Genomic DNA, 19895 nt, shown 5'->3' on the forward strand with positions numbered 1-19895 from the left:
TTCTATATTCCTTTTCACATTACTTAAAAAAATCTTAATGTACAATAATTTTAAATAATATAATATTAAATACTATAAAATACTTTACAAAATTATACTAAAATAAATATCGAAATATTTTTTAACTGCAATTATTTTACGTTATCACTAAAATACTATTTTTATTGTCATAGACGTTTGCTCTCTTAAAATTTATGTATGAACTGTAATCAAAATTTGTTATTTATTATAATAAGCAATAAAATTTGAATACTTATTCAGCAGTTAAGTATGGTATTTTTATTATTTTTTTTTAATAATGTGTAATTATATTATTTAAATGATATTTTAAGTTTATTAATAATTAGAAAATAATTTTAATTACTATTGGTTTACATTACAAGTAGAATTACATGTATTTGATTTCAGGTGCTATTATATAGTCATTGTGATTCCCTACATGAATCATATTTATGTTCCTTTTAGCATGTCTGATGTTTCTTTTCAGTATTGATATTTAGGAATATCATTGATATCTGCTAAATTTCTTTTTTATTTGTTTTTATATGACATTTTATATTTCCTTTTATGTAAATTACATCTTTGTAAGGATCCAAAATAAACTGCATTTTACCGAAAATATAATATAAACTGTTATTCAATTTCATTAAAAAAGATAAAATTAAAGTTTTCTAATTCCATTAAGAAAAAATACTTAGCAACAAAAAATTTTATAGAACAAATAGTATATATTTTGAAATTAATTTACTATTAAAAACAACCAAATATTATAGTCTTTAAAAAATACTTTAAAATACCCTAACTACCTTAAAATACCTTCTAATTGCGATCACACAGGAACAATCGATCACTATACTAAATTTAAATTACGTACATCATAAATAAAAAGACTACGGATAATTTTAAATAATGTTAAAAAATTGGAGATAATCTTATACAATTTATAAATTTTGGGTCAATGAATTACTGCTAGATAAAAGATCATACATCACTGTTCTTTTTTATACTATCTTATATTTATAATTACATTTTGTTCTTCTAATATATACCTGGCTTACAATACGTTTTAATATAATAAATATTACAAGATTGCAAATGCTTGATAACTTTTCGTATAATATTTTCTTCACTACAGGCGTATTTGTCTATTCATGAAAAATATAATTGATACGAAAATAGGTGTGTGGTATCCTATTGTTTCTTTCTTTATTAATCTTAAACAAATACTGTAGATTTTAAACATTGTCAAAGGCATACAAGAGTTATGTGTTACTCAGAAATGTAGGAGTTATATTTTTAATATTCGATCTCAATTACTTTACTTAATACAATACTTATTGTATTGACAAACATTTCATTTTTGTAAGATATGGAAGAGTATAGTGGAACATGTGCTTTAGTAAAATTTTATTGTATAATAATTACTAATGTATTATTAATCATTACATGTTAATCATGCATTTTAGTTTCTGACTGTTGTAACAGTTAATAATCTGAGATGCTTTTTTCTTTTCTTTTAAACATATGCATACCTGAACATAATTAATTTTTGTCGATGGAATATCAACTTATCAAAATTTCATATTTGAGAAATTCTTGATAGTCTCTTTAGAATTCCATGTAGAATTATTATTTTACAATTGTAGTGTTTACTTTAATTTAGACTGCCTATACTTGGGAGAAATATATTATAATAATTATAAATAATTAAATATCATTAATGACGTGTAATTTAATAAATAAATGTTTATAGAATTGCTCTATACAGTTATACAGTTTTTGCTTGTACTAATAATACGTCTATTGGAATAAATTATTTACAAAACCTATTTCAGGGCTTGGTATAATTTATCACTGAGCTGTTTAAGAATCATTCTGATCAATTCCATAAAATAAAAGGTAGAAGATGATGTTACAAACACCGTTCTTTAAACGTCCTTAGTATTGAACATTTATTAATTGTATACATAGATAATAAAATTAAAAAATTGACAAAAAATGGAGTTGATCAGTTTGGCTTCCAAGAGACTCAATTATTCTACAAAAAATTGTATGGAAGCAAGTGGAAAATTGCGCTAGATGCGGATTTAAAGTATTTTGCATACTTACTCTTTTTTAGCGTGATAGTAATAAAATGAACTGCATTGTCTCCTCTTCGAATCATTCTGAATACGAAAACATAACACGAGACTTGGAAAGATTCCCAAAACCATTTATGAAAAATTTTTAAGCTGGTGATTACGACGTGGCTGTGTCTCTGCGCCCGCTGAACGATACAATAGAACGAATACCTTTTACCGAAGTCTGAAATAATTGAACAAAGGATGTAATTTTATTAACAGATGCTAAGACTTCTTTTTTAAGCTAATTTTTTAAAATGTTTACAAAACTCTCGAGTTTGCAGCGGATTACTATTTAAGAAGTTTTAAGTATATGCAATATAAGTGTTATGAAGTCTTATAAAGAACTATAAAAATGTTATTAATAATATTGACAGCGATAGTGATGTCGAGGACGATAATAATGATAATAATGTTGATGATATTCATAATGTCTATTATGTAACATTAATATAAAAACTTTACATTTTGGTTGCATAAACTAATGAAGTTAAATTTTTGACATCGTTGAGTAAAAAATTGTTTCCAACAAAAAGAACTGTTAGAAATCTTTAGATACTGTTAGAGATTTGAATGTGATTCTTGAGTATATACATACACAATCACGTATAATTATTTAATTACGAACATTAATATTATTAAGTATTATTTTTGCAATTTGTTTGGGTCATTTTTATCATCTAATTACATTAAATAAATTGACAAACCTTCTACAAACTGATATTTTATAAATTGTTAGTTACCGACTTGTACTATTTTTTGCTTGGAGTTAATATAAATATAGTGTTATAATTTTTCATTTCTTTTCTTGAAGTAGCTAGGTGATACATACATCAGTAGTGAAGCTGTAGTTAAAAACTAAATTAGGAAAAGACTAAAGAATGTCTGAAAAAATATAAAACATATACAAATAATAATCTGCTAAATAAAAACTATCTAAATAAAAAAACTATCTCCACAACAATCTCAAAGTCACAGTGGAAACCAAATATCTCAAAAAGCAGGCTACAAGATTATAATTATTAAAAGATCAAATACTGTGTATGCATATAAAAAATGTTGTGTACAAAAATTGCGAAAAAATTGAAATAAATAAATTTAAATAATATAACAAGAATGCAAATAGTATTGTAGGACAACAAAATTAGTAAATAATATCATAACGATAAGCTATATATTGTAATGAAATATTATACAAAATATCTTATCTAAATGATAATGATAATGCAGACAAAGATGATAGTGACGAAGACGACCATAACGATGGCGATGATGAAGACAAATAACGACGTTAGTGGTAATGATGACGGCAGCAGTAAAGATGATAATATATATATATATATTCATAATTGTTTTTATAAATTAAAATAACAGCATTAGGAATATTAAAATAACAGTTACAATAACAATTACAATTATAATAATTGTAACTATATTAATAACTGCGTAACTACTACGTGTCGGGGTGCTACTACTCATAGTAGTGATCTAATATGTCAAAATATAATTTATAAATGATATATTGACCTTTTTCTTCGAGCCACTGAGAAAATCCTTATACATTTCCGAGCGAAGATACCTGGAGTAACTATCGCTTTTCATCAGATGATAAACGTGTGCCTAAAATTGAATACCACAGAAGATTGTTTTATTATTTTCTCCATTATTATTATTATTTCTAAGCTTTTATTACATTTAATTTATTCGATCTTAATATTTCAATGAATTTCTTGAATAAATATCTTTCCTACGAAGTTTCTTAATTTTAACTTGTAAAATCTTGTTTGTAATTTGTACCGCTGTTATGTCGAAACACCATCGATCAGGTTTTTGTAAATGCTTCTTTGTTAGCTCATAGGACTGGCAATCGACGTTAATTGGACAACTAGCATCTGGACCCAAATACTCATTCCAAATTTCGTTCACTTTATTTTGAACTTCTTTTTGAGGTAATGTTTTCAATTCTTGCACGGCTTCCCAAAATCTACGTATATCAACGAGGAATTTGTATTTTTAATCTCTATAGTTGTATTTTATTTTATAGAGATATTCTAGTCTAAAACTTGAATATGACTATCTAAATTAGAATATCTTCCTACTATTAACTTACTTTAGATTTTCACCACTGAACTCTTTATCCAGAAAGCGTATAAATTGTTCTCTACCAACAGGATCTTGTAGCAATTCTTGAAGACTAAAACCCCATCTTTTTACTCTTCTTGTTGATATTTCTTTGCTATTTAAAAAAAATCAGATGTATTATCTTAATAATGTACATATAAATAAGTATAATATAAATTAAGAAATACACGTACGCTAATTTTTCTTGCTCCCACATTTCAGGATTATCTGATATCCATGGATTTGTGAATTCAGGTTGTATGAAAAAAGGATCATACTCTACATACTGCTCAAAATATGCAATCAGACTAAAATAATTACAATTAAAAATACTTAAAAATAAGATATGTAATTTAAGCAAATTAATATTGCTTAAAATAAATTAATTATATAACATCATACAGTTTTGGCAAAAATTTACAATAATATTCGATAATATTTAAAGGTGATATTTACTTACGCTTCTGAAACTTTCGAGACCTTTATATTCGATCTATCTAGTCTAGATTTCAACATTTCAATCTCCTTATTTAACGATTCTATCGATGATATCGAGAACGATCCTGAATGTGAAGGAATGTCGGTACTAGTCATACCTAAATGTTTGTTTAACTTCGAAATTGGTTTATAAGTACGGCATGCTTTCTTAATGTCCATTTCTGTCGTATTAACACATCCAGGCTGGAACATATAATAATTATATAAGTTTCCTATTATATTAAATATGTGATCATTATTCAATAAGAAATACTTTTTCAAAAAATACAAATAAAATTAGATATTATTACCATTGGTCTATATACATCCCAGAAAGCTCTTTCCTGACTATCCAGTACCTTTCTTTCTAATTTATCTCGCTTTTTATCGACTTTGCTTTGTGCTTCTGCTTGCATAAAAATGAACTCCCATTTCCTCGAAAACATTTTCTGTAACTTAGCTAAATTTTCAGCCTCATAATCTGCTAATTCTAAACGTGTTTTATTTTGCATCGTTCTTTTGCATAAATAGACAGCTATAATATTAAAGTTAAATATAAATTCTTTTACAAATAATTTGATATTTATATAATTAGTACAAGAAATACATTTGTGTAATCAATGCTAAATTAAAAAAAAAAATAGTTTTCATACCATAATCAGTATTTTCTGGTTCCCAACAATTTGATGGCCAAAAATATGGTGTTTGAAACCTATAGAAAGTATTATCATTTTTTACAGTAAGGCAGTGGTCATCAATAGGGAAGAAATATCCATGAGATGCCATAAGATGTGCCACATGAAGTGCCTCTATCATATCAATACATTTCTAATTAGTTAAAATCAAATAACTTTTTATATGATTTATGAGGGAAAATCAACAATAAAAGAACATTTTAGAAATTAAATCATTCAATATTATTTATACAATTAAATTGTTTGTCATTTTTTTATGTAATCTTCTTCAAATTCCATATCTCTTATTTTGTAGTAGTTACATTTTTTTAATCAATTAATAATGCTAAGACAAGAGCTAAATAAATAACTATTACTTTGAGCTACTATTATACTTTGAAGGCTATGATTAATTATAATATAATTAATAGTTGAAAGCAGAAGCAAAAACCCTTTTATTTTGTGATTTTTCCCTAATGTTTATGTACTTAATATTTTAATTGTACCTTGATCATCTATAGCCATGGCCTTCATCATCCATGATATTAAATCTGTACCTAAAATAATAAAGAGAATTAAGTACATTAATATCATATTAAAAAATAAAGAAAGAATAATAAAATGTCAAATAAAATTGTAATATATTACCAGTAAAAACAGAAGGTGTTTTTGTCATAAAATTCTTTACCGTTTTCACTGGAACACCTGTAACTTCATCTGACATTTTTTCTACGATATCTTCCATCTACAATACACAGATAAATAAAATTAAAGATAAGAACATTTAAAAATTATAAAAAAATATTCTCTCTTACTTTCTGATACACAAGATAATTAGGTGTATCTTCGGCACATGAGGCAGTGATATGATATGTGGGACTACTTGGAGATTTGTCAACTGCTTGGCCATTTTGATTGTTACATTGATCTATTTGATTATCTCTACTTCTATATCGATCAGCTGTTCCTCCAATGTCATTATTTTCACCTGGTTTTCGGCGACATGCCGATTGTTCAGAATTCATAGTTACCATATCCAAGCTAAAACAGTATTTTGGAAAGATTTTTATTGCATTTATATTATTCAAGGTATAAAACAAATATAGAAGGTCCACTAGTGTTTGACCTTATTATTTAAAAAATTTAGTTTTATTAATTAATTTAGTTAGTTGAAAACAGAAATATATTTACCTTAAAAAAGTATATTCTCCATGACATGAATAAAAGAAAAGTATCTTGTTTACATTATATTTATCAAGACCTAAGCCAATATCCGATTAATTGACTATTCACTATCACAAAGCCATGCCAATTATACATTTCACTAAGATGAGGCAGAAACAGCTGGTGAAAAAATATATAAATGAAATATTTCTTTATATTTCAATATATTTTCAGTGTATAAATCAATGTCACAATATATATCATTGTTTTATATATACATTTATAGCACGAAAAATGTAAATTTCAATAAATCAGTAAAATTTAAGCATTCTTAGATTTAAATTGATATTAAAAAGCGAAAAAATATAATAATAATTACAAATATATGAATTTACTAGTTATTATAGTTAATTTCATATTCTAATCAGCCACAATGAAAATCAAATTTTCATACATTCTTTAAAAATGATCATCAAATTAAATTTAATTTACACAGAAAATTTTACTTCAACAAATGATTAGATAGTTAATAATAATATTACCGACTCTCAAGGAACAAAAACTAAATCTTCGAATGATCAACAGTGCCAATCATTCATGTTCTTTCTTGATAGGCAATTTCTCTATCAGAAATAATGATTCGACCTTTCCATATTAAAAAATATGCATCTATAGTATTTCACGATCTATTCGAAAACTTATTTTTGTAAGTCAAACTGTATTTGAAGCACAAATCTTCCTCATTACACGATCAATATTCCAAAATCACAAAACTATGAACACATTCTATTCGTTCGTAGAATTGCATTTAGACAAGATTGTTCCATTTTAAATAAATTGTTCGAATTATTTCATTAATGACAATAATTTACAAATAAGCCAATAATAAATTGTTTTTGATAGGCGAAATAATAGATCGGTGTTTTTACTATACATATATGTACGTGAGATTCCTTTGTACATTCGAACCACGACTGCGCGTACAATTTCATGTTGCTACGACGATGGTGTAGAAAGCATATCATATCATATTCATATGTATAGCAGAAACGGAAATGATGTAAAAATCTGTGGAAATTAAAAAAATTAATTTTAAATGTTAACTAATTCATAATGTTGGTTAACCGTATTCTTTAGTAATAGAATATTTACATATTTACATGATAAATCAATAAAGATCATTCATTGATTTGACAATAAGAATTTTTACAAAATAACGTCTATTTTAAACATTTAGCGAAACATAAAAATGTAAAATGCTTACATATGTCTTTAATAAAAATATATCTAGTATGTGCAAATATTAATATCGATGTGTATTAATTAATGAGATTATTGAACTGCAACATGTTAGTAAACCATCTTTATTCTTTCATTTCTTGGTGTGATAAAATTCTTAATAAATTCAATTCCTTCTCAATATATATAAATTGTACATAATTCATTTCACAACGTAAGCGTACGCATTTCATGCGCGCGAATTCTATGCGAACTTAATGTACAGAATCGCGCATGCGTGTACGTACATACATATCTGTAAAATAATTACAATAATTATATTTTTAAGATCGCTAAATCAACACAGTACTATTCATTAATCGACTTTTTATTTTAATTTTAGTTATAGAGCTTCGTGATTGAAGAAATATATGAATATAGCTAACTATAACTATTGAATATTTCTTTTAATTTTTCGTAATGCTTCGTCAAAATTCAACGAAATATAATTAGGTATTATCCATTTACTCGTTACTTTGAACTCCATAAAGTCGTTATTAATTATAAAATAATACTTTAAAGTTTTATGTTATGTAATATTTCATCGGCTGCTTTTAATGTACGAAAGTAAATTTCGCGATTACGAATATATATGAAACATAATTTATGAGTTACTGATGATTAGTATTAATAAATTCCTGACACAGGCCAATGGCTTAATAAAATTACATTCATATCATGTCAATTTCATTCCTTCTTCCCTAACGAGTTGTGTTCTATATATATTTATAGAAATAACATATTAAAGAAAAACTTTACGAATATACAATGTAACAAGTATACATTCTTCGAGTAACAAAGACTCAAATTTCAAGTCTAAGCATTGACTTATGTTTAAGTCAAGAACTTCTTATATACGTGTATATATATATTCTATACTTATATATAATAAAAATATATTATGTCAATATTGAAATTGTTTTACAATTCATAAATAAAAATCTGATGTTACATATAACAATTTCTGTAATACTTTTCCCTTAATGACGCAAATTGCTTTCAAAAGTAACAATTTTTTCATGGTGTGCATCTAATATGAGTGTGTATATATTGTTTAATTAAGTTGTATATACACGCTCATGTACACACATAGTAGTATAATATTACAATATTACAATTATATACATCCATCTCTACATTATGCACAACGTTTTCCGATCATGTGCAAATCATATGAATGCTAAAGTTAGCAATAACACATTTAAATAATTGATTTTGAAATATCAAAATAGCCACAGTTAGATCTCAAACTTTGTTTTGATAACTATAGCTGTTTTTTTATTCGTACTATAATATATATTAGATCAATTGTTTTCTAGACTAGAATCAAACACGTACTAACATTATCCCTAATACACATGAATGTGTATATGGATCCTGTATCTTTTTCACCTTCTCTGTTCATAAATTTAAACCTTTGAACTAAAACTGAACTGAACTAATGTATAAAACACTACAAATTGTCTATATATATACAATAACATTTATAAGATTTACCTATATCTTTCTTTTGTACAATATAATTTCCTTGGAACGACTCTATGAGCTGAACTTGTGTTCTTACAAAACCATCACGCACTATTAAAGCAGTCAAATAATACGTAGTTTTAGATCCTCCATTTAGCATATTGCTGATACTTTGGTTCAAGATCCATTGTCAGTTGCTTGAATTCGTCAATTTCATCGTCAAAATCGTAAAGATTGTTATTTTCCTCCATATATCTTCTCTTTAATTCTGTGTCTTCATATTCAACAAGATGCAATTCTCCTTCTTCTTTTTCTTCTTCAATATCATTGATTTTATTTTGTGCTACAAAAATTACGTTAATGATTCTTATAAAGTAATTTTATACTGCCCCATTTTTATGATAAATTAATTCATAGCATAGATAATCATTTGATACAGTAAAGTAAAATCTTTACATCAACTTCTTAAACAGTTCTTAAAAGGTTCAAAACGATAACTCAGAAATAAATGATACTTCAATAAAATATGATAAATATTATAAATATGATAAAAAGAAATTGCAGTATTGTAACTCTATTCAATGCTTATATCTTATACCTTATATGATAAGGATAATATATAAATATTAATGATGAGGATACAATAAAATAAATAATATATACTTCTTAATTACTTTAATGTGGTCAATATATCATATACATATTATAAAAAAATACAGTAATTGTTTTTTCTAAAATTTTATGTTTAACAATGAATCAAATAAAATGTATATTCAACTTTTAAAAAATAAGATCTGTTATTAATTCAAATATCATTTTTAACTAAATAATGTCAGTTACATAAAATTTACAAAACACATACATACTTGTATCAACAATTTATATAGATTAAAAGGTTTTTGTAGCACTTTACTGTATCAATATAAATAAATAGTTCTAACAAATATAAAATTCTTAAAAAAGATGCGATAAAGCTTTTAATTTCTGCTTATACAACACTAGTGTTATGTGTTAAGTATTAAATAAGTTAAGTATTATATGGACCAAACTGTTAAGATTTTTTATTAGCATAGGAAATATACAAAAGTGAAATGAATTTTTATAGTATTTTTTAAAAGGAAAATTAATACGATTTCATTAGTCGAATGAAAGTTATTATAATAAGTGCAAGCGAGACATAAGATACTGTTGAAATCAGCATAAATAAAAGAAAAAGCATTACTTCTCAAATAAAATATAAAGTCTCACAAATTTTATAGGTATTATATTTTTCCACCAGATTCAAATCGTTTTTACAAAACAATGCGTTTTATAAATTTTTATGTTTATGGCGGTTGAATCAGTCCACTTTATACATAAATTAATTATATACAATTCTTAATTTCACATATCCAATATGATGCAGTATAATGAAGAATAAGCAGCATGAAATCATTTAGATAATATTAAGCATTAAAAATCTTTCTTCGTTATAATATACACAAGTATTCAGTTTGACTTTAATTATTTCCATTATTACATTATAATTTTATTTTAATAACATTTGTAAAGCAATTATTTAATAGTATAATGTGCGTACGTGCGCGCGCGCGCGCGCGCGTGTGTGTGTGTGTGTATGCGTGTGTTGCTTCAGCTCATATTTAATTCAGAATAAAGAAAATTAAATTTAACTAATGCTTCAATATAACAGAAGAAAATCATATCATAAGATCAGTCCAGTTAATTATACATGTGTGCCATAATACCAATATTATTCCAAATTAAAGCTAGCTTGAATATTTCAGATTAAAGGATTTTGTAAAAAGTGAGACCATGTTCAATATATGGAACCTTGTTAATACAAAAAGCTTTATATTCACAATAAAAAGAATTTATTTTAAACTTCTTTTAAACATCAACTATGAAATATATGAAATAGTTCTTTCACATCACTTTTCAATATTTAAGATCAAAATTACAATAAATTACATGTTCTTCAAATTATATATACTGGAGAGAAATAGAATATAAAAATATTAATATCTAACTACAACATTTAATAAACATTTTCTTCTGAAATACCTTCAGTGTAATATAATATAATATATATATATATATATATATATATATATATATATATATATAGATAGATTTATAATTTTCATCAATTGTGATAGCTTAATTTACTCACCTGTTTGCACGAATTACTGATGAAGGCTCAGCAATATTAGTATTCTGATCAGAAATAATGTCAACTGTTGTATTGCCCCTTGTGTTCACTACAGCTGTTGAACATATAGTTGTGGCAACTGCACATTTAATTGTATTTAAGTATTGTTGAGTCGTATCATTTATATCATCTGAATTTGTGCATTTTAAATGTTGAGCAATATTTGATCCAAAGTTACTGAGCATATGAATATTCTCTGGTGAGTTACTGCTTACATCATCATTGTCTTTCAAATAAGATGCATCTTCTTTTGAATGGACAATAGGATCAGCTATTACAGGTACTGAAGAATATTCGGAAACAGTTCCAAAAGCCTCGTTTTCTTTGACTTTCTGTTTTTTGTAAAAACTTATACTTTCTTCGGCATTATCCTCCAGTGAAGAATTTTCATCGATTTTTAACGCTTCATTGTTGTTATAAATATTTTCTGGCTTTTCAGTTATAGCATTCATTGATGAGTGAGATATCTGAGATAGATCACAAAATAAAGTCTTTACTTTAACGATATTCGGCCAATTATTAGTTGTAATATCTAATGAAAGCTTTTTGATCGGAGTTTCATCAATAGAGATATCTGCTACATGATGTATAAGATTTCTAAGAATTAACACATTGAAGTTTGTCATAGAAGAGTACATTCTTGGTATGGGCATAACAATATTCATATCCTTGAACATATGATCCATAATATTTTTCACAATAGAACTATTAATTTTCATTTCAATTATATTACTTATTTCAATATATTTGTTATGTTTTATAACAAATGGCTCTACCACTTCTTGCTTTATTGGTGTATTTACATCTCTATAAAGTACTGAAGTACATGAATGTACACTATCATCGCTAAATTCGGAGTTAGTATCTTTACATGTACAATTTATTTTTGATATCTTTGCTTCTGGTATGTTATTTACAATTACGCTTTTCCAATTCGTACTATTATTTACACGATATACATTTATTCCTTCTACGTCATTGCTGGTTGGCATATTATGAACATTTATAAAGACATTTCTATCACTATTACTGTCAATACTATACATTGTGGTAACTTCATTATTTAAACAATTCGTTCCTACATTTATCTTCAACGTATTATAACATTCAAGTGGTTTATTATTTACATTACAGACACATTTTTGATTACATACAAAACATGCTGTATTACTTCCTGTACTATTTACATTAAAAGCAGAATTATTTCCAACATTATCTTTTGTACTTATATTTAATATTACTAAATTGTGCATTCTGTCAGACGTATGTACAGTATGCATATCATTGCTTACATCATACATCATACTACACGACAAAGATTTGCTATCACTAGTAAAATTAATACTGTCTGTTAAAGTTTCATTATTCGTTTCTTTTATTAGTATAGGATCTACTTTATCTAGTATTCCTGCTATATTTCGTTTCTGTACAACTGCTTTTAAAGCAGAATATTCAGGTATACCTATTAATTTAGGTACAGGTACAATCGTGTTACTATTTGAAACATGCATTAATAAATTATTATTCACAATTTTAGAACAAGTATCAATAATATTCGAAACAATGCAATCTGCAGCTAATACTACATCTTTGTTAGTAACACCAGGAGGAAATTTTGATTGTATATTTTCAGATAATAATTGATTATCTAAAGTAGGAGTGGACTTTCGTCCTTCTAAATAGACATGTAAGTTTCTGCTTTCTTTACTATGTTCAACAGATTTTTTTTCTGTATCGATTGAATCATTTTCACTATCTTTCTTGAGTAAAAGATCTACTTCTTTGGAACAAGGCTTATTACTTTGTCCAGGAGCATTTATATTACCTTCGAATCTAAACGATGGGATCATATTCGCTAAACTTTGTAAACTTGGCAATTGAGAAACATTGAAAAATTTTGATTTACTCTTTAGCGATACCGAGGACTCTTCCGTTTCACGATTATAAATCCTATCTCTCTTATCTTTTATGTAATAATGGAATTTATCTCCAAGAGTCATCATGCTGTTTATGCTACCTTGAAACGTATTTTTACTTTTCAACTGATTAATAGGAGTGGAATCAGAAAAAAAACAACTAGAATGTTGAAACAGCGAAAGTAATTTTCCTAAATTAGAAGTACTTTTTTGTATTGGATCGTGTTTCGTTTGCGACTGCAATTCTACACTTTCGTTTGTACGAGTATTTGTTACTTTATCCGTTGCATCGTAACCTTTCTTACAAATTATTGATTTATCACTTATTGTATTATAAGGCGGACTTTTTCCGTTCCTATCTGTAGGTGTAAACGTTTTTACATCTTCTGTATTTTCGTTAGAACGATTTTCTACACTCTCGATATCTGTCATCGTTGAAACATCTTCCAATCGATTCGAAATAATTTGATTGTCTGGCACATCATCTTTCTTGCGTTCTAGACTAATAGAACTTATATTATCATCAGGCTGAGTTTCAACCTTTGTCTTAACAAAAGATTTATTTGTATTTAATTCTTCTACAGGATATCCAAGTATCGTCGGTGCATACGTTTTTTCTACCACATTTAAAGCTAGATGAGACAAGTCGTTTGAAATACTTCGAAAACTTTCAATGGTTTGATTATTCTTTTCTGATTCAGATGCGAGTACGGTATTCAGATCATCTAAATCAGTAGATTCTTTAATATTAACTTTCGAACTTAAATCAGTCGATTCTGCAATATTAACTTTTGGATTTAAACCAACCATGATATCAGCCTCGGTCGTAGTAATAACAGGTTTAGATAAAGATACAGTATTTGCTGATTCAACAACTGAAACACGAAATCTAGATGACCCACTTGCAGAAGTGACAAAGGTAGGTGATGATCCAAGGGATGGAAGAACAGATGATGACGATGGTACTGAGGATTCTGTAGTACGTAACGTTTCTGGAACTCGGGACACCACAAACCGACTTCGCGAGGGACTTAATATTGGACTGGCTATGGGTGAAGAGGCGGGACTAGGGGCTGGAGAACGAAGACGACCTCCATTAATACGTTTCGGTTCGAGCATCGATCGTCCAGGCTCATCTTTTTGTATTGAAATCATGGGTGATAAAGAACATGGTAATGTTTGACAAGTAAGCGAAATTTTACGAGTGGTTGCACTACAGAATCTGCTATGATATGAATTATCAAAACCTTCGCTATTTTCTTCTAATATACGACTTTTCTCGTTTTCCAAACAACAGCTTCGAATTTCAGCTACAAGCTGCGTGTACTGAAGCAAGGTCTCGTTTAAATTATCCTATTATTAACATAAAAAAACAAATAATTATAATATAATATTTTTAAATACTTTTCCAGTGAAAAATGACACTAATTTGTTCACTTACCACTTTTATATCAGGTTTATCATCTAAATCTATTTTAGTAATATTTTTATTCTTTTTCATAGCAGAACTGAGAGCCTTCATTCCAGTCAAATGTATTCTATTATTTCTTAAATCTATCCTCTAAAACAGTAAAACAGACATAAGTTGAATACAAAATGATTTTATATCCTTTTTTATATTCTAAAGTTTATGATATTTACTTGCAATGCATGGTTTATTTCAATGATTTCAGATAATGTAACAATTCCATCACATGTAAGCTCAGTTGATTGTATTCCCAATTGTAATAGAACATGGTTCTTTTTCAATGCATCTTTTATAATCAATAACAACTCATCAGACAACATATTTTTTCCAATATTTAGTGTCTCTAACGTCTTAGACAATGCCTATATAAACAGCATTAATATAATACAAGTACATATAAATACATAAAGCAATAACTATAAGTGTATAGTTCATACATGCGTAACTATAATGATAAAATAAAATTACATACTATAATACGTGCGAAATAGGGAGATGATTTTTTTGTCAGTTGGTTATTCCATAATACTAATATGCTTAAACCTTTACCATCTTTGTCCTCGTTTATTTGATTGATGAGACCTTCTAGGATATCACGTACACCATCATCTTGAATGACATTATTACTAAAAGAACATTTTACTTCAGAATAATTTTCAATATATATTGTAAAATATGTAAATTAGTTTTTTATTAGAAAGATTCGTTAAAAATATATGTAATCATAATTAAAAGACAAATGCTATAGAATTATACATCTTATTGTTTTGTTTTATTATCCATTACCTCTGTTTGTTACGTACCTAATATCAAGTAACTGTATATGATTATTTAATCTAAGAAGAGAACCAAGCTGTATTGCATCATATAAATTCAGCCCATTGTCAGCTAAGTAAAGTTCTCTTATTCCAGTGTTCATTTTTAATGCTGCAACTGTTAAAAGCACTATGTTACTGTAACATTATCAGAAACTTATTTCATCAATTTTATTTGAGTAAATTGTAACTACTTAAAAATAAATTAATTAAAAAAGAATGAAACTAACAAACTGTATTGCATAATAAATACCTAGTGTGACGATAGATCTTCCTGAAAGTCCACAATTTTCTAATTTAAGCACATGTAGATGACAGACTAATCTTAATGCACGACTCAAGATATTCATGTATTGTTCATTAAGGATTACATCCTTAGCTTCAAGATGTTCCAAGCATTGGGTCTAAACAAATAATGATTCCATTAATTATGTATTAATCAACATAAAACTTAATTTTAAACACTCATATATTTAGTGTCATTTCTAATTTTTTCGTTATTCATAGTCATTCTATACACGATAATCAATGAAATAATAAAGATAATATTTGAAACTAATAACCATATAAATCTTTTCAAATGAAATGTACCATATTATATATACCTTTCTTATCATATTTGCACATGCTTGCCAACCATAAATTCCAATGCCTTGATTAGACGAAATGTTCAAGTGCTTTGCAGATTCATAATATTCTAACATATCAAATAATATCACAGAACTCTATAATATAAAAATGACAAATGATATCAAATATCATTTCAAAAGAAATTACTATTTTTGATCGAATTTTTAATTAATAGAAATACCTCATCATCCAAAGATGTGGCTTCTAAATTAACTTTATTAAATCGAACTCTTTTGAAAATTTCCTCCAATGGTTCCGCATGATTAATATCCAATGTCTGTCCTTTTAAATCTAACTCTTCACTTCTCAATTCCAATGTATCTAAATTCTGCACAGTAATCATTATTATCGATACTAAATATCAAATAAATATATATGATAAATGTATTTTCATGATATGTATAAACTATATTCATAGTTATGTTTAAAATAATTTTTTATATATTTAAAGTATTTAAATATTATTTTGAAACACAAAGTAAAATATGATGCAGATATCTAATCTTAAGTATTTTGAGCTTCAATTTAATATAATAAAAATCTTTCTTCTATATATGTATATATTTTTATATTTATATATTTATTTAAACAGATATTGTGTAAATATAATTTTATATTCCTGCTTTTTATGTTCTCTCCATTTCTTTTATTTGTGTTTCAATATTTTATAACTTAAATATATACATTTGCGCATATACTTGTTATATCCGTAACTATTAGTTTGAATATTAGTTATAAAACTACAAATAATTAATAATTAGTATGATTAGATATGTAATCAATATGTATTTAATATTAGATGCTTTGATATTTTTTTTGATCCAAACCAATATTGCATACAAATATTTTGAAAAGATGCACTTTTACCTTAAGCTGATTTATAACAATCTCCAGAGGATCTGAATTGTGTTTTAAACAGGATTCCTTGTATGATGAGATTACATCTTCACAATTCACATTTTCAGCTGTGAACAATTAATCAACATATTTTTAAAATATAAAAAATTAAAAGTTCAACATATTAAGATATATATGACTAACAGATGATGCTGGAGGATTCTGTCGATTATATAAGATGCAACATAATACATGTGATATCCACTTCAGAAATAGTTAAATAATTGAAAATAATTGAAAAGTTTCATACAATATTCATACATATTTTTACTTTATTTTGTTCTTGTATGTTATTCATAAGAACATTTTTTCATTACTTTCAAATACTGAATACGCCTCATGTAATAGGTCTCACATATTATATTCTATTCATGATCAAACCTATTTGACAAAATGTTACTAACAACACATATTATAAACATAACTCTGAGCTTCAGTTTATTACTTGCATTTCATAATTACAATGTTTTTAACACGTTCGCTGCGGCGTTCATTGGTGACTCACCAAACTTTTCATTTGTAGCAATGACTTGATCATTAACTAGTGTCTATATTTCCATTGAGTGTTCACCTCTCTATCACAACAAAGCAAGTTGATAAATTTGACCCTAGAAGCAGAGGATCAAGCGGAAATCAACTCTCCATCTTTTTCTTAAAAGTACAGCCAAATATTTACTTTAACATGAATGTAAGACATATATCAAAAATCAAATACTGTTTTTCTGTAGAATATAATTGTTTTTATTAAAAAAATTAACTTCCATTTCATATGCATTATTCCACAGAGAACGTATTAATACAATGATGTAAACTAAATGCAACTGCATAAAAATGACAGATATACTAAAATACTCTCACATACCATAGTTTCACATTATTTCATTAAAAAAGAATTTATTTAATTCTCATATAATGTTTTTAAACAGTCAAATGTGTACTTGAATAAAATTGGTATAAATTCGAGAATATAACAAATTCTTTATTATATAAGACAATTTTATAATATACATTGTTCTATTTAAAATAATCTAATTTACAAATTACAATTAAAACAATACGGTTTAAAAATAATTTACAGGTTAATTATATATTGTACATACTTCAATATTGCATCAAACTTATAATTAGTATATGGTTCACATTGTGAAATCTTAAACGTTCTGTATTTGGCATGACCTATAAAAAAAACCTAATGGCTTAGTGCACTACAACTATATAAGTAAATAATTACAAAAATGATATTAACAAATGATGTAACTTATCATTTTATATTTAAGATTATAGCCATTATGTTATGAGTGCTAATAACATCTTTAAAATAAAATTTAAAGAAGTTATTTTATCAATTTATAATTTATAAATTACAATTCAAATTCAGATTATAGTTTTTAATTAATCATACTATTTTGTTATTATAGAAAAGTATTATTAAATAAATACAGTTTCTATATAACTAAACATATATTCTTATTAATAAGTGCCAAAATAATATAATTAAACATATAAAATAAATTAAACTAGCTTAATACCTTTTAATATACTTTTAGATTATATGCCTTTGAAAATATTTGTGATTTTATTAAATTTTAAAAGTTCTAGTGCTTCTCTAAAGAATAATTAACATATTAGATTAAACTTAAATTAAGTAACTTTATGAAATATGGATATTTTTCTATAGTTAATTGGTAAATAATTTAAATGTCCATGTAATTAATTTAATGACAAATAAAGTACAGATTCTCGAATTATATAGTATAAGATATAGATCTCTATAAGTCACAAATTTCTCTAATTACGTTAATATACATTTCACATAGAGTTTTTACAAACATTTATATATAAACATCTTTTAACAATAATCAAATTTAATGCTTAAATTATTGCTAAGAATATACAATTTTTTGAATTATTAATATTTATTAATCAATACAAGTATAAAGTACAAATCTCTGTAACTCACAACTAAGTAAACAAACATCATACATACATTTGTTAGAAACATTTATATTTACGTATCTATAAAGTTAACTTAATGACGATTAAAATATTATCGTAGATAAATGGATTCTTGTGAATCATTAATATTTATTAATTAATACAATTACAGAGCATAGACCTTTAAGAGCCAGCAATATAAAATGAACGAATGAATGTAAGGAGGAGATGTAAGATAAAAATATTTATCCTCACCGAATTTCCATGGATTGGCCGGTTCCAGGCATCCCGTAATCAAGTGATTGTCATTTGTTGGGAAATTCACACGTCGAGGAAGCTTTTTTTTGCTCAATGCCAAGGAGCTTCGCAATTTTCTACCATCGATCAAAATATAAGGCGACAATGGGACATTGCTTGTACCAAATCTCGACCTTCTCGTCGTATGCGATATCGTTCTCGGAGGAAGTTCCTCAGGATCGACCTCATCTTTCAAGGTCGTAAGCGAATTCTCGCTGATCTGCGAAACTGAATTCGCTCCTTCGCTCATATTCAACAAATTTCTAACATATTTTCTCGAACGGAATTTACTTCACTATAAACACGCACACACGCATTCACATGCACATCGCACAATATGTCAACGCGGCTATTTCGTAGAATTGTTAACGTCGATATCGAAGCAAACATCAGTTACTCGTATGTTACATCCGCCATCTTTATTACT

The 19895-nt window shown here is 26.3% G+C and overlaps 2 protein-coding genes across 2 annotated transcripts; both read right to left on the minus strand.

Moving 5' to 3' along the window:
* Positions 1 to 140: 140 nt before the first annotated feature.
* Positions 141 to 9445, minus strand: RSG7 (regulator of G-protein signaling 7). Its single transcript, XM_033329788.2, has 13 exons — positions 7099 to 9445; positions 6584 to 6736; positions 6208 to 6433; positions 6041 to 6137; positions 5899 to 5949; positions 5372 to 5527; positions 5030 to 5253; positions 4702 to 4922; positions 4436 to 4549; positions 4231 to 4356; positions 3918 to 4104; positions 3648 to 3740; positions 141 to 2304 (listed from the first exon to the last, which is right to left on the minus strand). Exons 3-13 carry the CDS (start codon positions 6424 to 6426, stop codon positions 2239 to 2241), a joined length of 1554 nt encoding a protein of 517 aa, XP_033185679.1. The 5' UTR covers positions 6427 to 6433; positions 6584 to 6736; positions 7099 to 9445; the 3' UTR covers positions 141 to 2238.
* A 56-nt stretch (positions 9446 to 9501) lies between these two features.
* On the minus strand, positions 9502 to 19891 carry LOC117154631 (uncharacterized). Its single transcript, XM_033329786.2, has 11 exons — positions 19427 to 19891; positions 17207 to 17304; positions 16521 to 16667; positions 16315 to 16434; positions 15963 to 16113; positions 15698 to 15827; positions 15367 to 15520; positions 15068 to 15256; positions 14868 to 14987; positions 11472 to 14779; positions 9502 to 9644 (listed from the first exon to the last, which is right to left on the minus strand). The coding sequence occupies exons 1-11, from the start codon at positions 19716 to 19718 to the stop codon at positions 9635 to 9637; spliced, it is 4719 nt and encodes a 1572-aa protein (XP_033185677.1). The 5' UTR covers positions 19719 to 19891; the 3' UTR covers positions 9502 to 9634.
* Positions 19892 to 19895: the final 4 nt, after the last annotated feature.

The sequence above is a fragment of the Bombus vancouverensis genome, chromosome 16, assembly GCF_051014615.1.
Source record: "Bombus vancouverensis nearcticus chromosome 16, iyBomVanc1_principal, whole genome shotgun sequence".
In the NCBI taxonomy this organism is placed as follows: domain Eukaryota; kingdom Metazoa; phylum Arthropoda; class Insecta; order Hymenoptera; family Apidae; genus Bombus; species Bombus vancouverensis.